Genomic DNA, 25,303 nt, shown 5'->3' with positions numbered 1-25,303 from the left:
TTAACTTTCCACCATTATTTCTACAAGGTAAAAAAATGTTTTAGTCATATTTATTTTGATCCTGGGGATACCGGATATCAGCAATACTAAGGATTGCACTATACCAGTGAAAACAACACAAATAAGTAAACTTCTGGGTAAGTTTCTGAAAACAAGAAATAATGGAAATAGCTTTTTGTTTTTCTTGTTTAAGGTATGCAGCTCACTTTCCCCACCAAGGAAAACAAGCTTCTCTTAGTTTACACATATAAAGAACAAAACCTGTAACTTTCATAAACCCTTAAAACGGTAACAACTGCCAAAGCTGCAACTTTTGCTTAGATGCAAAGTCCTCCTGAAAACAACTAATAAACAGTCTTTACACCAATTTCAGTATCCTAAGTTTTGAATGTATCTTTATTGACTTCACTGGTTTACTCTCTACCCTTGCTAAGGCAGGCGCATTCTGGGTTAATACACATGGTCCAGATGTTACACACCTGACCTTTACAAGTGCACTGCAGGACTGACATAGGATGCCACTAATTTCACCAAACCCTAAAGAGGTGCGAATTCTACCTAAGCAAATCTAGCTGCAATTCAACATCACCATTAAACTAGTCAAACAGGCACATGAATTTAAGGCACACAAATAGCCATCAGAAAAGTATCAGTACGCTTAGGAAAGTTGTGTGTTTGTTTAGCGTTATGTGCAGAACAGTATATAATTTTTAAGTCACCTTTTGCTTTGATCTTAAGAAGCACTTTATTCAACAGCTGGACTAATCCTACTTACAAGACCATTAAACTGCTTATTAGGAGAATGAAATCTACTAGAGAAAAATGAGAATTGTTTACTGGCAATATAAAAATCTAAGTAGAAAAAACTACTGCATTTATCTACCACAAACCCTACCTTTCTAGAAATGTAACTACACTTCAGTAACAACAGCATATTGACTACAGGACATATTAATGAAACAACACTAAACATGATTAAATCATTGGCACCAAGTATTGTATTTTGATTTTCTAACCTTTTACCTTTTTACTATGATACCATATGCATTGACTAACATAACACCTTTCTAATGAATAACTTCATGTCACATAAACAGAGAAGGACATGGCATTAAACAGGGTAACAAGTTCAGCAAAGTTGTAAGGAAACACAATAATCTGAAGCATTTGGGAAAAAAAAATCCAAAAACCCCACTGACTAGAAGAGTTCCAAGCTGTATGGTAGTTAGGGCCCTGTATATTCTTCAAATCCAACTACACACAGTATTTCACTACAGGGGTCAGCCTTTGCACATACTTTTGCTCAGAAACAATATTTCCACTTAAAAAATATTAAATTGTATTTCTATGCCTAAGAATTACAAAAATGACCTTGGAAACACAAGCAAAATGTACCCAATGCTGCAATGCCTGACTAGGTCCTGCAGAGTACCTGAAAACACATTTTTCAGGTGTGTGAAATACCCTTTATACATTCATCTGGATCCTGAGAATGCAGCATGCCCACAGCTGCAGAATTTGTTTTTCAGGTACCACAGAATCTATTAGTGTTTTGCTGTAAAATTCAGTATTCTACTGTTGCTAGGCACCTGACATTTAGTGCTTTGTCCTCTTGGCCTTTTACTTGCATACATCCTTTTTTTCCTTCAATTTTCTTACAATTAGAAATTCATTTGATTACAGTAAATATCCCATGTGCAGTCAATGGGTACAGACATCAAGGGGACAAGGAACAGAGAATGAATTATGGCCCGTAGTTGAAAGATTGAGAAGATGATGATTAGAATAGAATGAGCAACAGAAAGATAGAAAGACCTACATGGCCCACATGGGTAACACCATGGAAGGCAAGAGAACAGACACCCAGAAAGCAAACTCAAAACCTCTTTAGAAATAACTAATATTAAGATTAGCTACCACATTAAAGGATAAGTCAAAATTATGTGTACATTGATACAACAGATTAATACGACCATGAAATTTATTCCCATTTCTCACAGAGAGCACAAGGCTCTACTGTAAAGAATATTCTCTAGAAACACAGTTACAGTTGCACATTCATACTTATATGAGGCAATTCCTGATTTTTTTCAGGTATTCATTGTATAACTGTATTATATGAACATGTACTGTTACAAATTTTAATTTTCCTGGGGTTTCATAGCTGGTATTGGGGAGTGAAAAGCAGTCAAGAAACAGCTCCATAATCTACAACATTTCAAAGCTATACTATCACCCCAAAATTACAGAGGACATCTGTGAATTCTGTAACATGGCACTGTTTACCCAGCCAGTGCCTGGATTCTACATCATTTCATAGAGGTCACTAGAAAATGGACACTCCTGACCAAACTAATCAGGTAAGGAAGAACTATCCCCAAGATTATTTCCACAAGCTTTCTTCTAATATATAGATTTGAAAAGCATACGAACTCATACACATAGTTCTATGCCTATCCTACACCATAATAATTATTAATATACTCAAAGATTTACCCCCAGAGTAAACTATTTTCATTTAGCTTAATTAAACCCCTGGGATGTACCCCAAATGGAAAGTTCCCCCAGTACATTATGTTCCAGTAATACAGTGTGTTATTGCACTTCAAATAAATTGAACAGAGCTACTCAAAGTTAGTCATACAATTTGGTGATCTACAGACCAGAGAAATCCCTGCCTGTGGTTTATCATGGAAGCATGGCAACCTCTGCACTGGGAGGCAGAGGCCAACCAGCAGACGTCACAGCACGTAACAATGAAGAAACACATGCAGACCTAAGTATGGTCCACCTAAACCTCAGCAACCATGTCAAAAGTCCACCAAAATCCAAGAGGAAAGGTCTCTGAAGCAGAATGACTGCCTTACAAGATTTTTATGTATCTTAAGCAGCTATGGATTGACAAGTAACACTGTAAATTATTCTGAGAGACTAATAATCTCAACTGTTGCTCCTCCCACACCAACAGAAAATAGTATGAAGACAGTTCACTCTTACAGACAAACATGCTCCAGTGCATCATTCAACAAAACTACACTCTATTATAACTCTATTACGTGTGATCTCTCTTGCAGCATAGCTGCCTTGCTACAACTTATCTGGAATTAAAATAAATGCATGCACATTCAGTTTAAAGATAGGAAAACAAAAAGTGGAGTACTCAGCTTCACTACTTTACTGCTTAAAATGTAATTCAGGTCTGGTTAAGAGTTGAACTTGTTGCTCCAAGGAGACCGTATTTGAGATGTGATACCTACCTCACTAATCTAGTACTTCAGGCAAAGCCTAAGCTCACTATTCTGGGTACCATCTTGCTGTTTTATTATCCTCCCTCAAGATAAGCTGCTTTCTTTCAACCGTTTCAATATTTCTCTGCTTAGGTATCCCAAGTTTATTTATTCCCTAAGGAATAAAGATTGTTCTTCTCTCATCTTTGCTGTATTTTCTGCTTCTCAACACTGCAGAAGTCAAATAACCTTATGAATAGTTTTACTTTCCTCATATATTCCTAATTTATATTCATTTTCAAATATTTAAGATATGACATAGAAGCACAAAGAGACACAAACCTGCATTAAAGAGCTTAAAGTCACAAACTTCTCTTTGAGATAGGTAAACAAACATCAGTATAGCCACTTTATAAATATGAATAAAAAGATTGTAAATGATTTAACTAAGGCCACAGAATCAATATGTATCAGACTGGTAACCAGAAACAAGATCACGTGATGGGATCTCTGGCCTATACCAAATCTCCTCTGTGAACTGCGTTGACCTGTAATAATGTGGACTGATACTACAGTAACTCCAAGCAGTCCCATTTAAGCTGTAAAACACCACTACAACACTCAGAACAAGCATTTTAAAACACAGCAAAACAAAACACAAACAGCTCATTCTCATGATCTTACATATTTAGTTCTCAGTTCTCCAATTCACAGAACATAAGATTAGCACTGTTAGAAAAATAAAACAGGATTTCTCAGCTACTGATTAAAGAGGAATTTTAAAAGACAGTAATAGTAGCCTCTTTTTATGGATAGTTTAACTAAAACTCAAAATGAAGAAATTTTCCTGTCAGAACTGGATTCTATAAAACAATCATTAACTGGATTAAAACTACATCCTATAAAAACAATTATTAACAATTAAAACTGGATCATTACAAAAATAATTGCCTTCAATGTATTTGGGTTTCATCTTATTTGACATGCACTCTCAAAGTAAAAATATGAACTGTATACCTCTGGTACCTCATCTGCAAAAACTAACAAATTGTATTTCTCTATTTCACTACTGGGGAAAGGGTTAAGAAAGAAAAAAAAAAAAAGAGTATGAAAGTCTTATCTATTGAGGTTTAACTGCAAATAAGCAAGGTAATTAAAGCCTGCTAGTTCCAGAATAAAATTAAACAAACAAAAAACAACCAAAACTAAACCAAACAACTTCTCTTAACCCAGACTTATTCCATTTCACAAGGAAAGAAGTAATACCCTTGCATTCCATATGCACTCTTGATCATATTGTAATTAGCTTAGCATTCGTTCAAACCTAAGACATTACAACAGATACTAATAATTTTAAGCATAAATTCATTTAAATACTGTTTTGGTTTAAGAACAGAAAATGGTCTTAAATAATTAAGTTTCCGCTAACTCTGAGAAGATTAAGAAGATGCTAGAGGTCACCACATTTACTACAGTGTTGCCAGAAACTTGCTATTTGTAGATTATTAGTCCAGACATCTGCCCATCTAAGCTTTCAAGTTAAACAATCAGAATTCTGAATTAAAACTGAAGAACAACATTCACCCCTCCCCAAAAAAACTAATGTACTTCAGCATAACAGCAGCAACTTAGGTAGTTTCTACAAAAAGCTTGCAGAAAATAATCAGGAAAATACGTTAATTTTTCACTACATTTTCCAGCAGTAAAAAGGAGTTCACCCTCTGAAGGCAAAGCTAAGAAGCTTTGATAGAGGCCAAACTCATCTGCACAGTAAACTGGTATCACAATGTAATTCTAACAAAGAGTGATTTTAAGGTAGCTATGTCCCCTTTCACTTGCTGCTTGCTCCCTTCAGATGAGTCCTAATGCAAATGTTGTATTGTAAAACTTCTGTTTTCCTTTGAGCAAACTCCCAGCAACCCTGACAAGACCACATCCATCCAAATAAGTAACTTCTACTGAGAGACATTCTGAGATTTTAACAACCAACATATTTAATTTCCCTAAATAAAGCTTTATTTCATGAGCAGTAACTGGTCTTGATTGTATGTTGGCTGTATGATTCAGTTCAACTAAAGCAAAATTCCCCCTTCAACTGGGTAAAATACTCACTTTAAAAGCAAGGCCTTAGACATCTGACTGAAACATGCATTACAATTTTTGTTTTGAGGAAGGAAAAGCAAATTTAGGAAGAAATCATAAAATGTCATCCATGTATTTGTTTCCTGTCCTACCAGTGACTGCAGGATTTGGGACAAAATTAAGTGCAAAAGATTCCACAAGGTCAAGTCCATAGGTATGCAAGATGAAAGCCTTCATTATGCCATTATTCAAGGATGGACAAAACCTGTAAGGTCAGCTGGTCTCTATGCCATTCCTGGCTCAGGTATTGGTGCCCCGGCCAGGCTAGTGCCCAGTATGGGGGCTCCCCTGTACTCTGCCTGACATACTATTCACACTAGAAGGAATTCAGGTATATCTTGAGGTTTTTTTTGCTGCTGTCTGCTCTGAATTTTCTCCTTCAGTTTCATCTCAGCTTACACATTAAGACAACCTCTTCTTTTATTTAAAATTACCTCCCTTTTAACTGTTTAGACCTTTTAAAATGTCTGGAAGATATAATTTCCCCTTCTCAGACAAACTGTCAATTGAGCCAAGCAAAACATATTTCTTTAATTTTTTTTAAATCAATTAGTCTATTCAGCTTTCTTAACATTTGGTTACTCTTCTCTGAGTTTCTTTTAAGCTACCCCACCTGTTGCAAAGGCTCTGAAGTAAAACAGTACTCTAAACACAGTCCCATAATCTCGTACAAAAATCCATCTCCAATTTGTCTAATGTTTGCTCAATGCCACAGTGGATGCAACCTAAACTTGTTCTAAATTTTACCAAGTCTATATATCATATTTCAAATTGGGGCCTGTCCTTCCTGTCAGAAGCATACACAAATCCCTTTCATATGAAAGGGAGTTGGGTTCACACAACTGACAGGATTATCAGGCCCATGGTATCACTCCTATCCCTTTTTCAGCAATACTGCTTTCCAGGTTATTCCCTCACAATGAATACCTGTTTTGGATTACTAGCCCTCGATTGTTTTAGCTTGCATTATTCAAACTAAATCTCGTTTGTACTTTCCAACAATGTGCCTAATTTCTTTAAATCACCTTTTCTTTTCTGCCCTGATTTGTGCTTAACTCTTCTATCATTGCCTGCTAATGCTGCAAGTGTAGTATTCAACCTCTCATAGAGTTAAGCAAAGCAGACACTAAATATACCTAAAATGGCTTAACTTGTATTACTACGTGCATATGTAAGCACTGATGATACTCTTTTAGTACCTAAACTGCTGTGACTCACCACATCTATTCTTTATACTTCGTTCTATTTTTGTTTATGGTCCTTCATCCAATTTTTCATTAAGATGACTATCCATATGCATACATAATTTCATAACAAGGGATTTTGAGATGTATTTGAATTTCAGAAAATATTTAAAATTTTACTATAGCTACAATTCTCTATTCATTTACTGGGGCCTTGAATCTGCAATCAGATCTGGCAAACAAGCCAATCCTGTACTTCTCCATACTCACTGAACTCTGTGCAGATGCTGTTCCAGTATCAGATCCTAATTTTAAACACTAAGCAAGAATAACAAAAAAAAACCTCTCCTAAAGTAATATTTGCTTAGAAAACTCCAGGCTTCTTATTATTGTTTTCCTGATTTTTTGCCATTATATTACTAAGAATCCCTTTTATCTAGTTCTTAAACTCATGTTTTTCTTTCCCCCTTTATTTTATTTTTAAAGAAATAGTATTATTGTTTAATTTCTCAGAGGCATCTTGAAGATCAAATGACTTATAAATATCTTCAGATCTTTCAAGAACCCCCTCTATTTGTCATCAATAACTACTTCATATGGTTCTGATTTTTAACTGCTCACTGGTTTTCATCCTACTATATATGGAATTTCAGGAAATTCAGCATAATGGCTTGTCTTAATAAGAACTTTATGCAACTTCTCATTTATGAACTGACCACTTTCCTCTCTATTTGACTTTGCCTTACTTCCCCAATATTTACAACAGCAAATTTTTATTCACCTTAAACTATTATTAGCTAATTACTACTGCCTTTGCCAAAAGCATATAATATGCATGTGCTGTCCACCTTTCAGGAATTCTCTACAGAACTGAGACAAACTTATTTTACCTTACAACTAGTCCTTTCATATCATTTATCTTAATGTAGATAAATAGCTCTGAAAAGCAACTGATTTTCAGTTCAGTTACGCAGACTTCATTCACACATTTAAGCTTATAAGGTCTCTCACTCCCCCAAAATAGATGAAGATCCACAACAGAAATAAATGTATCACTTGCACTCACACAAAAACCAACAGAACCTTATACCAACATGAGGTCACATCAGCCCAATTCTTTGCAGGACTGTAATGTATTCTACCAATAACATAAAAAACAGGCTATATTCCATGTTAGCTTTATTTTTACTGACTGGCTGTTTACCAACAAAAACATAAATGTATGTCCACATTACTGATGTTTTTACATGTATTACCCCATACTAAAATATTTTCATTAACATTATGAAATAATTTTTCGAGAAGCATTTAGAAAATGCTTTACTAATTCACCTCAATTGAAATGAAATATCCAATCTGCACTACATCCAAGGGAATTACACTCTGTGTTGCTGTAAAGTCTTACAGAACTACATTAACAAGTACAGTCTATCAATGGTTATCGGCACTGTGGCTTTTGACTGCTCACTAAGAACCACAGTGCATAAATTACTTCACCTGTCAGACAGCTCAAAGCAACAGAGGCACTAAATTCGAATGGTTCAGACTTTCCCTATTATAAACTACTTTTTCTAGGGAGAGAAAAGGGAGAGGGCAGTGCAAGGGAGAAGGGGTAGATAGGTTATCATGTATTCAACTATCACCTATCATAAAATCTATTGGAATTGTATCACAATTTAAACAATTCACTTCTTTATGAAGCCTAACACAGATTCCCAAAGACACACAGCAAAATTCCAGGACAGTCAAGTGAAAAAGTTATTTAAACAAAAATACAAACCTCAAGAACTGCCTCAAGAAATACCATAACCCAATGATTGTTTTGCAAAACATTCAGTATGATCAAGCCAACAGGACTACTGACCTCACACAAATAAATCAATTTTTAAATCTGTTTACATAGTAACTTTAAGTAAAAATAGCAGTATTATTAGTGGCAACACAGCAAAATGAGCAAGTGGTCCATGCAGCTTGAGATTTTATCTCAGTCAACACACTATGCCAGATGTTCCATAGAAAGAAGCAACTTTCATCACAAACGATCCAAACCCAAATCTGCAAACATATTCATGTAGGTGCACACCACTGAATCCCTCTGAATTCAACAGAGTCTCTCTATCTGCCAAGCAGATCCCTCACTTTACAGTACACATGGCATACGATTGGATAAAAATTGAAATACAAGTCGATAGGCCTCAATTTGTCTGGCTTTGCTTGGAAAGTCATTACAGTAGTGAGGCCAAGACTGCAGTCATACTTGAGGTTCACAAGACACACTTTTTGTTTTCCAAGGGTAATTGCTCAGCAGTTCATTCAAATCTAGCCTTGTAAGAAACCTCAGATTATGTTCAACACAGACAAGCCAGACCCTTTTAACAAATTTATCATTAGAGTATTTTTTCTTTCCCTAGAACTAAATACTGCCCCCCTTACACCTTCTAGGTTATAGCTAAACAAACGTTAACCTAGCAGGGAGACGTGCACATACAGTCTCATTACTGCACATGGAAGAAGGTGAACTCAGCTGGGAAACAGTTCACATCCAACTTAAGACTATGTGAGAAGCAACAGTGAGTAAAGCAGCAATTCAGAAGAAACAAAACCAAACAAAACCCAAAATGATCACTAAAAATCAGTCCACCCCAAAAACAACATAGTTTGTCAGAATGGCTAATCACAGAGTTTATTATAAAGATATTTTTAAAGATTCTTCATCTTAACCATTTATCAACTTTTTTCTAAATTCCAAGTAAATAAAAACCCCTTAAATTATTTGTATGTAATAAGTTACATAGGTATTCAACAACTGTACTTTAAATAATGTCAATACCAGTATGCCAATAATAAAAATAACATTTTTGTATGTCTGATTCTAATTTAAAAAGTAATACCTTATTAAAAATTAATAGTCATTAGAAGGCTAAATTAACATTGTGTTAACTGTCACAGCATATAATGGCTCTCAAAATACACATGAAAACAGAAATGATATACAATCTTCTACTGCAAAAAGTTAGGCTATTCAAACACTTTAAAAATGGGAATAGAAATAAAAAGGTAAAAACAAAAAAAACTATAATTTTGCAAATTGTATGTAAAATCCAGTCAACTAACAAATTACATGGTCCAACAGAAAAACTCAAGAAGCAAAAAACTGCTTTCTATGATGTGACAAATCTTCAGCAACACTATTTCAGTACTATGTAGGAGAGGAGGGAAAAAAAAAGAGGGAAGGATATCCTAAAGCAAGATTCCCACTTAATTTCTAGGCCTGCCACCAACCATAAAATCTACTAGAGCTATTAACAATGGTAGTGTCTTTTCTTAACCTGAATCTTAAAGCAATCATATGCCACCACCAAAAAAACCCCCAAAATTTCAGTAACTACAAGTGTCTGGCTAAGGTTTTCCAGACACCACTGAAACTCAGTAACTGCTCCACTGTGCTATGAACTCTACAGCTTCAAGCTGGAAGTCAATCTAGGACAACCAATAGAAAGTGCACCTGTACAATTACTGCATTTCCTAATTCAGAAGGCCAAACTAGAAACAGATAAAGCTTGTGTGTAGTCAGCTCACCAAAACAGAAATCCAAAAGCCCATACCCATTTTGTACATACTGCACATCTATATTATCATTAACTGCAATGAAAAAATATTGTATTTATAATTCAGAAACAGAAAATTACATTCCTTAGCCAACATACATTTAACTTCATTCTAAATGAAACGTAAGTATCCATATGTACAGTATCTAAAACAACTATACACACAAACATCTAAAAATCTTTTCTACAAAAAAAATCATCCAAACGTAATAAAAATTATTTTTTAAAAAGTAATCTAGTAAATGAATAGTACCATACATAGTAATTTAAAACATTCAATATGAGCTCCATGCAACAATAAAAAATAACCTGTATCACAAAAAAATATTCTGCATAATTTCCAAGGAATGCAACCCTATTGTTAAAACCTGCAGAAATTTACTATTTTACAAGTAATAAAATAATTATTTAGCTCTTTGTACTCTAAAATAGAAGAGAATGATATATGCTGCTAGTAATTGAGAACAACATAATTTGTGCAACAATCTACCTTCCTGCAGATGCATTTTTATTCGACATCTGACCCCACTAAGCAGTAAACAAATTTACATGTATCAACACATTTCAGTGCTCCAAATATTAACCTAAGTTTCTATAACTACAATAATGTGATCTCTTAGTAACAGTCCTTTATTGTAAAAGGAATTCTAAAACAACCAAAAAAAAATGGCCTCTGACATATATTGTTTGTGTACTTGGGATCCCTTCAAAGTTTAAGGCTTGCATATGTAAAAAAAAAAATACAAAAGAGAATCACCTTTAACTGATCACTGCACCAGACGAGAAAGGAATTACAAGTTTTTTTTCTGCTTTATTTTACAGCATTTTAAAAGAGTAGGGATATTTTTATTATTGCACACACTGAAAACTAAATATAACCCCGTACTCAAAAATACTACTGCAACAGCTTGATAGCACTCACCGCAAGTAATACTGTTTTAAAGCGAAGGCAGCGTTAGAACAACTTCTGGGAAAGTTAAACTCTTCTACAATTTCTCCCCACTGATTCTTCTCTGATACCTGTCAAAAACAACACACAAGCCGAGATACACAACGTACACGTAAACATGTTGCTGACAGTGAACATCACAAAAAAAAAAACAGGCTGCCATGAAGTAAATAGATAAATATATAAAAAGAAACAAACAGGAATGTATATGGGATTTAGGACTATATATTTTACTGACAGTTGATAGTATTTCCCTTTCGGGAATAATCCAGCTTCTCAGGGGTCTTTTATTGCATTTATTTTTTAACATACACATTATTTTTTTCGGGGGGAACGGCCGGGAGTGGTGGTATTGTTTTGGGGTTTGTTTGTTTTTGTTTTTACTGCCTGGACAATAACCAATCGGGAGTCCCTCTGTCGCCCCCTTTTAAATCCTAACGCGGTCCGTTAAAAACCCAAAGAAGTTTAAAATAATGCAGGGAAGTGCTGGCGGGGGGCGCCCCCTGGGCTGCGGGGCGCGGGGGCGCCGGTCCGGGGGGTCCCCCCAGCACAGATCCATAGACACAGAGAGGCCTTTCTTTTGAGGCCTACATTTCTGTCCCCAGCCTTGAAGCCTAAAGATGGCTATTTGATTACACACCGTCTTGGGTGCCCCTTTTGTTATTTTTCCCAGGGAAGGGCTCGGAGGGCAGCGCCCGGCCCCCCCCGGCTGCGAGGATCGTTCCCTAGCCCATGCTCCGTGCCGATTATCGATGTTAAACATGCCCGCTAATTTTGAGTTGCACTAAAACTGCACTCAGACTCTTTCCTCTGTCTCTCCCTCTGCAAGAGAGACGCACAGAGCTGCCACCACAGCCGAAAGAAGCCTGCTCTCGCCGCCCAGCAGCTCCCTGCTCCCCCCTCGCCTTCCCGCGGGAGGGGGGCATGGGCGAGGGGGTCCGGCGGAGGCGGAGGAGGCAGGAGTGGGGTGCGCGCCGTACCCCCGGGTCCCCCTCCATCGCTCCGCCGACAAGGCCGAGCCACCAACCTGCCTATCTGCTCGCTTCCTCCTTCCACCCCCCACCTTCTCTAACCGGCTTTAAATAGGACGGTTCCCGGCCACCTCGGCTCCCCCCGCCACCCCCGGGGGTCAGAGGAGACTTTTGGGAAGAGGTTAGTGGGAGGGAAACCCAAATTAAAACTTCCACTCACCTTCCCAAATCCGCCTAAAGTGGTGACTCTGGTATAGAGAGCGTGAAGATCCAGCTCCTTCCCACCCACCACGGGGATCTTCTTAAAAGGAGACCTGCCAAAGGAGATACACACAAAACACCACAACTTGTCAGCTCTGCCCCCTTTTCTCCCCTCGCTGGGGCTGCCGTGTCCTTCAGGGAAGGGGCTGGAAGTTGGATCTGGTCGATTTAAAAGCCTCCCCCCCTCCCGTTCCATCTCCCCATTTTCCTCACCCTCTGCTGTGGTGAAACTGCCGCAGCTCGTCCAGGAAAGCGAGTCCCTTTCTCCGCTGGTCTGCGTGGTTTTTACCCGTCGAATTTGCCATTTTTGTAATAAAAAAGGTTCTCGTAAAAAAAAAAAATCCAATTAAAAAAAAAAAAAAACGGCCGACAACAACAACAACAATCCCCGGCTCCTCCTTGTCTTTAAGAGACCCAGGTGCCCGTGCTCGGCCGGGGATCAGCCATGGAGAGGGGCTTGTTTAAAAAAAAGTTTAAAAGGAATAAGGGAGCCCCGAGAGTGTGGTAATTGCGAGTCCTGTCTCCACACAACACACGGGCGAAGAGGCAGGGAGGGAGAGGGGCACCTCTCAGTAATTCCTCCTCCCGCGGCTGCTGCCTCTCTCAGCACCACAAACCCAGCCGATCCAGCCTGCACATGAGACTCAACATGGTGCTGCTGGATCACACAATGAATTGGGTTACTGTTGTGGTGGGGCGGGGGGGGAGCCGGAGTGAGGTATTGACAGTGTGTGTGTGTTACAGCCGCGGCTCCATGCGATCTCCCTCCCTCGCTCGCTCGCTCCCTCGCTCGCTCCCTTACACACACACACTGTACAGCTACGGCGGCGGCGGCGGTGGCGGCGGCAGCGGGATTCACTTCTCTTCTCGCTCAGACAAAAAGATCTGAGGCCGCCGTGCTTCTGCCTGGACGAGAGCGCGACACAGCGGGCCCCGGAGGCCGGTTCCGGTACTGCAGGAGGCAGCTCCAAAGGCAAAAGCCAGCACAGCCCCAGCAAGCAGTTCCTGGCGGGGAACAATAGGCTCCTCTCGCCGCTAAGGGCTCATCTGCAATGTGCCGCAAACTTCACACAAAGCCGGGCGGAAAGAGGCGAGGGAGAGGGAGAAGAGGGAGGAAAAAAACGGCTACTACCGGCTGTTCCGGGGCGCGGGGCCGGTGCGGGGCCCTCCCGTGCCAGGCTCGCGCCGACCGGCCTCTCTCCGCTGGCTGCCGGCGGGGGGGGTGGGGGGGGGCGGGGGGGCGGGAAAGGTGGATTTGGAAAGCGGGGACGAATTTTTTAATTGGACTAAACCCAACGCCCTGAGTTCAAGGGGAGAGAAAACAACAACCGAAGGGGGCACTGGTGGGATGTGGACTTTCGGAAAACTTTCCGAGTCCCCCGGGCCGAGGTGTTTCCAAGGGCAGGAAGTCGCCCCGGATGGCACGGCGGGGGCGGGGGGGGCAGCAGGAACCCCTCATTTCGAGGCATTAGGGCTCTAAAACTCCCCAAAGGAGAGTGCTGAGTGCTCCCCCGAGTAGGAGGTGCCCTGGAGAGGTTTGTCAGCTGGAGCCTAGGCTCAGGGTCGGTCCATGAATATTTCCTACTCCTTCTTTCTCTTGAGATACTACAGCCTGTAATCTAAGTACCTCAGGACTGCTGTACACGATCTAAGCCTCTCATATCTTTCTGTACATTGACAAAAGGAACATGCAGCACAAAATTAATGGAGGAGGAAGGTCTTGGCCCTCGCCCTGGATGGGCAGCAGCCCCCACTGGCACTGTAAGCTGCTAGCCTGTGGTGTGCGCAGTGTTTGTAAACACTCACCTCCTGACGTGTTTTCCACTTGGGAAACCAGGAGAAGACCTGCACGCCGACCACGGTGGAGCTTGGTGCCACTTGAGGTAAACAGGAGCAAGAAAGGGCCCATGGGGTGAAGTGTGCCTTCCATCAAACCTTTGCTCCTCAGGTAAAGCAAGCGGTGCCCAGGTGGGCATTTGTCCTTCCCTGGCATGCAAACAGCTGCAGGTGAGTGCTTGCTCCAGTTTAGGAGACTGAAGGAATATTTACCCCTTGCAACCTCTACACCGAAATCCAAAGCTGGAGCAGGCCTACAGGGTTGGGGGATTTTTAAGCAGAACTCAAGAAGGTCAGTAAGGGCTTGTGTTTTAGAATCAATGGCATTTGATGGCCTCCAGTGAGCACTTAAGGAAATCTGCAATTCCTTTCTACTCCATGTACTAACTTCAGAAAACAATTTTTTTCGAATATTTTTTTCCTTTTGACTTTGTATTGTTTCAGCTTGAATATAGAGACAGATACAATAAAGCGTGATAACATTTGCCCTGGGTTCATGATCTTGGGGAAGGACAGAGAAATACCTGAGTTTCAAATTAACCTGTACTGAAAGTTGGTGGTGTGTGGATTTCAGAATATGAAATGCATAGTGTACTATTCACTGTAGTATTAAGAGCCTTCCCTCCTCCCCCCCTAAAATTAGACCTTCAGATCTTGGTCTGCAGCTCCTGAGCTTCTGCTATTTCAGCTACAGTATGCATAAGACTGCCAAAGCCAGGATAATACAAATCAGAGAGGTTTAAAACAAGTGACTGGGGGGCTAAATCGCTCTTTTAGACACACAGTCAAACCTCCCTTCACGGGAGGGCGGTGGTTTTTAATCATGCCTTAAAAATTCCTTAAAAGCAGGGGGTCTCCCCTCCACGAGGGGCAGTCGGCAGAGGTGAGTCACCGCTCGCCCGGGCGCTCTGTGAGGGGAGCGGGAGGCGAGGGGAGGACAGACAAGTTGCGTAGCAGGGCTAAGTGGGTTTCCATGCTAAGCACAGCAATTGCGCACGGTCCCTTACGTAACTGTCAGCCGGGGATTCCCTAGATGGGGTCACTTTATTCAACCATTACACAGACCCCGGCCGCCGCTCCGGCGCGCCTGGGCTGCCGCGGTCGCCGCGACTGAGGCTGCGGCTGCTGCAAGGGAGCGCAACGGCTCCTCACAAAATGGCGGCGCCCATGGAAGCGGCAGCCCCATTTTGTGCCCGGCAGAGCCTGTCAACAAACACCGACTTGGCCGAGGCTGAGGAACAGAAGGCGGCGGCTCGTTCGCGTTACGGAGCGCGGAGGGAGGAGAGCGGAGGATTTCACCGCCCTCCTGCCGCCGAGAGGAGACTCTCGAGCGCGCGCGTTGGGGGAGGGAGGAGAGGGAGGTGAAGGGGGACGCGAGCACTGAGCGAGTCAGAGGCTGCGTTATCCCAGCGCGGAACTGCCGGAGCTGCGGCGCGGGGGAGGGGAAGGCGAAGGCCAAGGCAGGCGGCCTTGGCGCTGCCCTCGCCGGGGCGTAGCTCCCTGAGAGCCGGGGGCTGCGGAGAGCCAGGGGCTACAGGAGCGCCTGGCGACGCCGGGCCGGAGCCCGGGGCTGCCCGCACGGGGGGCGCTGCGCCCCGCTCCCGCGCTGCCCGGGCGGACGGGGCCGTTCCTGTCGGATTCCGGCGAACCTGTAATGAATGACAGGACGATCGAGCTCCTTTTGTAGCTAACTAGGTCACTGTCAGCACTTAATTACTGTTTGTTTCATTTTAGTGCGTGCCTTATGAATAAACCGGCTATTAGGCTGATGCTTCAAGTAACATTATCCAGCACCAAGGTACAAAATGTCTGTATTGGACTCTGATCTTGCGATGCTAGCTTGGTAATAATTACTCTTTTACATTAACGATGTCTTGGTTGTTATAGCTTGGTTATTCGGCTTATAGCTGAAACAGGTGGAGATCCCTTACGATAAGGTTGTGAAGCTGATTCTAGTATGACACCACCGGGCTTGTTTGTTTTATGTTTGTAAACGGGGCTCCTCCGTTTTTAGAGATACAGAAGGAGCTTGTGCATTAAGACTTCTTTTTTTTCCTGATCTATTTAATGCATGCTTTTTAATAGTATTAAATAAAGGAAATTACCTATTTCTCGTGTAAGTTATAATTTTTAAATGTACCAAAATTACCTTGATATTAAGGAGTTTTGAAATATTTTGTTGCATACTAAACAGTCAGAGATCAAAAGTAAGGAAAAGGAAAAAATCTTGCTGTTTAGTCAAAGGTCTTTTTATTGATTTCTGTATAGTATTTGTCAATGCAATTTGAGTTTATTTGTAAAATAAAACCTGTACTATTTGTAAATGTTACCGTATACAGTGAATTTCAGTGTATAAATGTTACAGAATTCTTGCAGACAGGATAGATTCACTACCCGAGTCGTCTCTATTCAGTGCTGCTTGCATGGATTTTTGGCCTCTGTTGATTTGGGCTTTTTAAGTATAGCTATGTTAAGTGAATGTTCTGTTCTAGCAGCTGTATCCTGTGTTGCAGTTTCTTTTTTTTTTAATCTTTAATATGAAATTTTGGGCTTATTACCTATCTGCAGCAATGCTGCTTGTCAGTGTGCCACTAACTCTACATTTGCTTTCTGGTGGGTGAAATATTCTCACTCATTTCCATTTTTGCTTGTGCTACACTTGAATTGTGGCAACATTATGTTCTAGTGAATGTGACTAGTATCACTAGCTATATGCTACTTGTATTAAACAGTAAACTGTAAATTTTGTGTATATGTGCATGTGCTATATACATGGTTTTTGAAAATGCAGCCTATTAGATGGACTACAGTATCCAGTGAATTCCCTCTTAAGACTATTGTATAATAGAGGTGCAGTGTAAAAATAAGCACAAGAATTACAGGATGAACTTCTGCTAGAGGAAAGCATCAGAAAGGCAAAGTTGACAAATTTTAGTGATAAAAAAATGTTCAAGTGTTGGAGTAACTGCATATGCTGGGCTAAAGACTTCACTGTTTGCTTAACTTGCTGTAGCAAATGTACACGTCAACAAGAGGGGTTTATTCAGTAAGCCCTACCCCTTCTTACTGAATAATACTTTGAAATTCTTTATTACATTTTAGTGTGCTAGTTTCTTTTAAAGATTCTGCTACTTAGTATAGATCATAAGTGACTAGTCTTCAATGGTACACCATTAAATCATAAGTGAAAGGTCTTATGCATGAAATTAAATGCTAAACAGCATAGCAAAGGTGGGAAGGTGGACATCCAGCATTACAGGCTACTGCTGCACACTTGGGCTCATTTTTCAGTACAGTTATTGGAACTTAACTACCTCAGGAGGGTTGAGTTAGATAATCTTAAAAAAAAAACAAAACACTTTTACATTGAAAAGACCCACCTTCATAAGCTGTTTATTTAAATTATTTATGACACTTACCCTCCTAAATCTTCCAACAGGATGTGCACTTTCCTCATTTCAACTTTATGGTATTACTATTTAGGAAATAAAACGGAGGGAAAATTTGGCTACATAAACACTATTGAAGATACCCAAGTAAATGGATTTATCACTTTAAAAAATGCTATCTGTAAGTACTGTAATTTTTTAATACTTGCTGTTCTTCACAAAGGTCCACCTCTTGGAATTAGTGAGTTTTATGGTCATCTAAACTCTTAAGTTATAAGCACTTCAAAGTGGATGGTTTTTCAGTTGTGCTATGAGGTATGAAACACAAAGCAGGAAAACCCTAAATGCAACTGAAGGAGAAGTAAAAATAAATATGTAAATGCATTCCCACTTGATTTCAAAACTGCTATACTTTTGAAATCCTAATTCTTCTGTGAGTCCTGACTTAGGTGTTCTGAACACTCTGGGTTGGCAATACTTAAGCAGTAAGTTTAGAAAGATTTTCAAATTCATATCATTTTCTTGCAGGCAAAAAAAAAAAAATGCTGCTTTAGGTTATCATAACTGTAATGCAGATTAGGGCCTCAATGGCAGAAAATGTTTTGGTGCTCTAGCAAGCATTGGTCTGCAGCACACAAGTCATGAATGTCTTGACAGCAAATGGGTGCAGGTTTTTTCTTTAAAAAAAAAGTATTTGGTCTTAGTAAATTATGTTTACCTTTAATCTCACACATTACTTTATGATGACCTCTGTGTCAGTGTGATCTGGTGGATGGCACACTTCCCCCTGCCACTATAGCTGTACACTGTTCCCTGAAATAGCACTAGTGTGATTCATGTTTCTGGTTGAATGTGTGAAAGTTTGATTGAGATGCAAAACTGAGAGAGTTCTTCTGAATGTTAAAAAGGAGCCACGCTCAGAAATACAGAAATGATCAGATTAAATTTGACAAAGGGTTTTTGCAGATTAAGAATTGTGGTGTCATACTTGGATGGGGAAGGTCCAATTAATTTAAAGCAAAATGAAACCTAATAACTTTGTGATGTTTCTTATAAGTAAAAGTGGTGAAATCCTACTAGTAGGAGAGTTCTCAGTATTGCAGATTTGCTAGCAATATTTCATTGTCACGTAGCACTGTCTCATCTTTATATTTTTACCAATTCAAATGACAGTCAACAGTAGCTAAAATGATGTTGAAATTTCTCTGAGTAAGCAGTTGCCTTACCTAACTTTTATATGGGCATAAATGAAAAGGGAAGTAATTTGTGCAACTGTGAATGTGTGGACAGACAATAGATGTGACAATTTATGCATTTCAATATAATAATTGCTAGAAGAACACTTCTGAAAAATAATAAATAAAAGAAATACTGGCCAAATAACATAAAACCTAAGTAATTTATTAAAATTGCCCAAGCAAATCAAGAACTTAAAGCAGTGAAAACACGTGAATACCCACAGATGTACTTTAAAAGGAAGAAATTTGTTGTCTCATTATGATTCTCAGTGTATCTGTTGGTGATAGGCTTAATTTGGATTTGGCCTTACAGACTGCTGATAGATAGGTTCATTGCATATCTGTTGTGTTGCCCAGATAAAAAGAAGTGTTTTTATTTTCAGGGTAACGGGAAAACAAATCCCCTCAAACCTAGTGCATTGGTGAAATGCTGATGTGATAGCTAATTTGAAAATCACACTTAAAACCTAGGACTTAAATTTTTAACTACAGTTGCATCTAAAAAGAAAAAGAAAAACCGAAAAAGAAAAGCTAATGAGAAATAGTTTTTGAAGTTGTTTATATGAAGAGTTATCAAATGTAGTCGAGTATCAGTTCCTGTTGCTTGCAGAAACAGGATAGCATTTAAAGCTCTTAGGGGAATCTATGACTGTCCTCCAGATATTGTAAAAATGTTTATTAGGCTGAGGTGCTACTACTTCTGAATTTTGAACCTTTATGTGAGATCTGTCCTACCCAGAATCTTGCTGCAAACTCTCTTTATAAGCAATGAAAATCACTTAGGAAAATGTAGAAATGACGTGCGTGCACACACACACACACACACATATATATATAATATGTATTTTTAAGGTATTTTTCTATGTTTTAATATATTACCTATGTATTAATATATATATAATATACATGTATGTATATATGCATATATAATATGTATATTTTGGGGCTTCTGAGGATCTCAAGGTCCTCATGTTTAAGAGCAGTTGATGCACAGAGCAGGGTCAGTGTCTGGTTCTGAGCTGAGATGCACTTAATAGTGTTGAGAGAAGAGTGAGCATAGTTCCCTAACCCTTTACCAAAAGGCAAAAGTGCAGTCTGGGTATTTGGGGTGTAGCTATGTTCAAACGTGTTGCGCAAGCCGGTCTGCTTAGCCTTGTCCTTATCTAGCTTGTGTGCAGAGTGGGGAAACGGCACGCTGGGGAAAGGTCTCTTCCCTCCATGAAACTCCCTTGCATGCAATAGAAAACAGTCAAGAAGCTGGAAAAATTCTAACATTTCTGCTGAAGAACAAAAAAGGGAGAGGAGAGAAAGTGGGGACTTAAACAAGGGAATGAGTAAAATCTGATAATTTTGAGTGGGACAACTCCCTCTCTGTGTGCTTTCGAGCAGTGTCACAGGTGATTTTAGATACAGATCTCCTTAGGTGCATTTACCCTGAAGTTTGTTTCTATCTTTTGCTGATTTGGAATATTAAGTACTATTCACACTTTATTACAAATCAAGACATTAGACTTCTTTATTGTTCTAAGTATTTTATTCCAGTTTGTTGAACACAAACTTCCCAGTGGCTTGAGTCACATGCTGCACCACAGACTGCTTTGTAGTAAGTTCCCCAGCATAAACAGGAGTGGCCTGAACTTACAGTGTGGTCTCTCAGAATGAAACTTCTTCCTCTCTTGCTTCATACTTCACAAAGTTGCTCTAGTGATACTTTACAAAGTCAAAATAGATTATTTTTTTCTTTAATGCTACAAGTTTGGCTAGATTTATAAGACAATAAAGGTGAAATAAGCCTATCTGTGAATGAAACCCTGAGAATATTGTGTTTCATCTGTTACCTCTATTTTAATAAGTCCGGGCTCATTCTTCACTTTGCTTTAGGAAAATTAAATAATGTCACAGTTTTTCCTTTGAGAGGTTACCAAGCTATTACAGAGCCTCCATGGTGTTCCATTGGAATTAATTGTGCTTAGAAGTTATGAAAATGGAGTTGTGTATCCTTAAGTCAGGTTTTTGTCTTTTGTTTGCAGTAATGTACAGAAATTATGTATATAATATACAGTATGTATTTGATAGTGTGAATTTCCCCAAGTATTTAATTTTTGTTTTGAGGAATCATCTCCTTTTGCCAAAATATGCAAATTAAGTTTTCAAAGATTTTTTTTTTTTTTTTTAATGTTTGGGTAACTAGCTGCAGCCAAGTTAATCTCAGGATCAATTAATTTGTTTATTTATAGAAGAAAACACATAGACATTCAATTTACTGTTTTTTTTTATCTGCCAGAGTTCTTGACATTAAACAAAAATCTAATAGTTTCTGTTTGTGTCTGAACATAAAATTATGTATCATTACATGCAAACCTTAAAATATATGAAAATTAAGTTGAAGAATTCAATGCTCATTACTTAAGTTTTCCATCTGTGACATCATGCATGTGTATCATGATAATCCTTAATTATATGATCAATTTTTTAATGCACGATCCTTCAGTTGGAGATGGAAACTTCTCACCGAATTAAAAAAAATAGAAAAGTTATTTCTATGTATCTGATGTTAAGTGTTTATCTGCATACAGATTTTTTTTTTTTTTTTGCTTTTCCTGCAGGCTTTTCTAGAGTAATCATTAGGAGAGTATCTGAATGCTCATACTAATGAGTACCTAAAATTCTGAACTAGTATCATTATCATCGCTATATTGCTGAGAAAGCTAAGACATAGAGGGATTCAATAAAAGAATGGCTGCTAAATTGGGTTGGTTTTCATTTAATCAAAGCACAGTTTCACTGAATATAATGTGCAGGTTATTTGAGGTTAGAGGTTGTTCAGCAGTAGGAGTGCTAGCTGCAATTTTAGAGCTGTGTTAAATTCAGCGATAGGCTTTTTCTTGAATTTGTGGGTGCATGCTGTGGTCCTGTCTGCATTATTAGGGCTTTTCCTGGTGCAGCGTTATTGGGATGTTCTGTTCCTCAGAGCGTTTGCAGTGCTGAGAAGGCTGTATGCCTACAGTAGATTCTCCTTGATATTTCTGCATTTACTTTCCAGTGGCTTGAATTTGGAGCTCAGAAAACGAGAAGCACTTATTAGAGGCCTTCAGTTCGATACAAGAAACTCACTACTCTGTAAATCCCTGATAAAGACAGAAATAGAAGTGGTGTGTACCCAACAGGATGCCTTTGCGGTAGCCTCCCAATATCCCCTATCCCTCCCTCCCCCCGAGGTTGCTGCTGGCTTTTGGTGGGGCCTGGGTGCCAGAAGAGGGAGCACGGAACACAGCAGAGCCCCAGCCTAAATGTCCCTGCTGCTGCCTCAGGTAGGAGGAACTCGGCAAGGACCAACCTGCAGCATTGCTGATGCCACAGGTTTTTTAGAAAACCCAACTTCTAGCTCTTAATATATTTTTCATTATTAATATTTTTTGCTGTGCATGTGCAGCTTGAGATTTAAAAGCTTTTAGCATTATCACATTGTTCAATACGAAAACTGGCCAAAAGGCATATCTCTGATTCAAAGGCTACTCTCCCACTAAATTTCAAATTCTCTCTTCAAAGTAAAGGCCTTTTCAGGTACATGAAGAGGTTTTTCTATGTACTTGAGTAAAAATGGGAGGTTTTTTCCTTCCTCAGTTTCACACTTGGATTTTTGTTAAAAAGTCCTTTTGAAAACATCAGCTTGAGACAGACACGTGGCCTGGAAAACTTAAACTCAGGTAGTACTAAAGTCAAAAAAAACAACATATCTTCAATTTTCAGCTTATCTTCAAATGTTTCTTCTGATAACATGTCTTAGAACCTGAAGCTCTATTGAATTTCAACCCTGGAAACATATCCTAGTAGCTGTTTGGCTGTGTTTCAATTTATAGTCATTATATGCAATGTGATTGCAAAATACCAGTACTGGGCTCAAATACAGAAAGTCAGCTATCCTTTAATATCCTTAGCTTATTCCAGTATAATGCTTATGACTCAGAATAACATTGTCCAGTACAGAGACATTACATACAGAGAGGAAGGTAGCAAGTCCTGTACTTCAAATCGAATAGTAAAAAATGCTCTTTGCAGTGGTTATTCTTGGTTCTGGCTTCCTCCAATGGGTTTAGGTCTCTAGGTAGCTGAAGCAGTTATGTTAGGTACACAGACTGAGTCTTTAGCAGTATTCAAACTGTAGCCCTTTACTGTGCAGAGCTGTGATCACCACGTCCAGTTCTAACTTGTTACAGGACCACAGTCAAAGAATGGAGCAGTTTTGTCAACTAGCCGAATGGCATGGGAGAATTCCCTGAGGATTAGTTTGCTAATCTCTGCTCAAGAGGTTCTGGTGGCTTCATTGCTAGCAAAGGCTCAGCCTTGGAAGTACGATCTGTCTTTTTAATTTTTATTTATTTGTTTAAATTTTAAGGAAGGACTGGCTGATGAATGGCTAGCATTTGTTTGTTTTTGTTCTCACTTTGCTACTACTGGCTTCAGTTAGGTCTGAGAATGACGGAAGAGCTTTACACAGCTGTTTGCTTTATTTCTTCTTACCCCGTCCACATCTCATTGTCACAAAATTGTTTGAGACATGTCTTATGATTAGAACACCAAGGGCTACTCTATGGTGACATGCCTCTTTCTTGAGGGGAGGAGAAAACACAAAAAAAATCCCCAAAAAACCACAGCCAAATAAGAAACCAACCAAACAACCCCAAAAAAGCACAACCCCCCCCCCCCCAAACAACAACAAAAAAACCCCCCAAAAAAACCCAACAACAAAACAATAAACCAAAAAACCCCAAACATATCACTGGGGGGAGGGAAGAATTTCCAATTCCAGTATATGATCTTCATATGCACAATTACTATAGAATAAAGAGGTTTATGACTTGAATTCAATAATACTGTTCTGTAAAAAGAACTTTTCATTGAATACTCCACTGGGTATTTGGAGTATTTGGATGATACATTGAACATCTGTAGTAATGAAGAGTTACCAGAGGTCTGATTTTTGGTGCTCTTCTGGTTCCAGGGAAGAGGCAGAAATAACGACTTGCTTTTTGTTTGTTCTTGCTGTTTTCAATGACCAGTTGTGGTTCCTAAGTATAGAGGTCAGTGAAGCTGACTTCTGTATGCCTGCAACTGGTTCAGTGCTGGCTGGAGAGAATCAGGCACTTCTCAAACAAATCATTGAAGCAGCTTTGATATTCTTCACCATCTTTTCATGGAAAGTGAGGGAATGTGATGTTAGCAAATTTCTGAAGGAAAATTTGGCAGGCAGGATTCTAAATGGCCTTTAGGTAGCTCAGCACATCTCCCCCTGCCTTAGTATGACAAAACTCCACCACAAAACATGCTGTGCAGTCACCAGCATTTTATAAAGATGTCATGTACACTGCAGCTTTCTAGGTGTTTTGAAAGTGGGTGTCCTGTCTGATGGAGTTTTGTCCATTGCCACACCATAGTACTGTGCACTGGATGTTATGAACAAATTTTAAAATAGACAAACCAAAGCCACTGATCACCTAATTGGGTTGTTATTGCCTTAGTAAAGCTCACTGATCTTTAATATGGAGTAGCTGTAAATATTAACACCCACAGCTTTGTAAATGCAAATAAAGTTATGGCAAGTTTAACATTTGGGAAGGAAGTAGTACATGGGCATGTGCAAGGGCCTGGGTGTGTCAAGAGGAGCAGCCACTGCAGGCCAGCTATCTTGGGTGGCACGTTTGGAGCACAAACTATCAAATGCAACACTGTACCAGCCTCACTTGTGCACTGTTCTTTGTGCTGGTGCCCCCACCTATCAGCCAGAGAACAGGAGCTCTTTAAGTCACAGCTCCCAGCATTACTTCCAACACCTGAACTCACCTAAAAGGGGTTTGTATATACGTGTATATCTGTTGGAACTGGAGTCCAGGAGTTGAGCGTTGTTTCTCAGAAAATGTTGGATCATCTCTTAAAACTGGAGTACTAGTGTTCTGTGTAATGTCTTATGCATGCTTAAAAGTAGTGAGGATTTAAGTACTGATTAAACAGTTTGCTTTATCATCCTTCATTCATGTCAAAATTAATTGGACAAAACTGCTGCCAATTCACTACTCAAAGATGGTAAGTAAAGATACTTGCAAAGAAACCAGTTGAGCTCATGTTCTGCAGCAATGTTGCCAATTAACTTTTAGTAAGGGTTTACAACTTTAAAGTACTTCATAGATATCTTGATCTCTAAAAAATGAGTTTTCAGCATTTTTGTAAAGTTGGAAGAGAAAAATAGATTGTTAACATTTTTTGGTCTGAGTATAAGATAGAAAGCACAGTTTGAATGTATATACATTTATAGTGTTTGATCACAGAGTTTAGCCATACTAAACTCTTTCTCATATACTCCATGATGAACCACTTAGACAAGAAATAAGAGTGTGGGAAGAGGAGATGGCAGAATTGCAAGCAGTCAGTAGTTGAGTTACTCCTTTGCACATCCGTCGCTTCTGAAAGTACGCTGTAATTTCAGTAGAACTTACCAGTGTT

The 25,303-nt window shown here is 39.4% G+C and overlaps 1 protein-coding gene across 1 annotated transcript in view; it reads right to left on the bottom strand.

Annotated features, from left to right (window-relative positions):
* The window catches only part of ARID2 (AT-rich interaction domain 2), a 93,389-nt gene extending 79,843 nt beyond the window's left edge, over positions 1–13,546 (bottom strand). Inside the window, exons 1-3 of the mRNA XM_038152972.1 lie at positions 12,556–13,546; positions 12,302–12,395; positions 11,084–11,181 (exon numbers count right to left, since the gene is read on the bottom strand). Coding sequence (XP_038008900.1) covers positions 11,084–11,181; positions 12,302–12,395; positions 12,556–12,647 — 284 coding nt within the window. The 5' untranslated portion in view covers positions 12,648–13,546. The remainder of the gene's footprint in view (positions 1–11,083; positions 11,182–12,301; positions 12,396–12,555) is intronic.
* Positions 13,547–25,303: the final 11,757 nt, after the last annotated feature.

Source organism: Motacilla alba, chromosome 1A, assembly GCF_015832195.1.
Source record: "Motacilla alba alba isolate MOTALB_02 chromosome 1A, Motacilla_alba_V1.0_pri, whole genome shotgun sequence".
NCBI lineage: Eukaryota > Metazoa > Chordata > Aves > Passeriformes > Motacillidae > Motacilla > Motacilla alba.
This window is presented reverse-complemented; position numbering and strand designations above follow the sequence as displayed.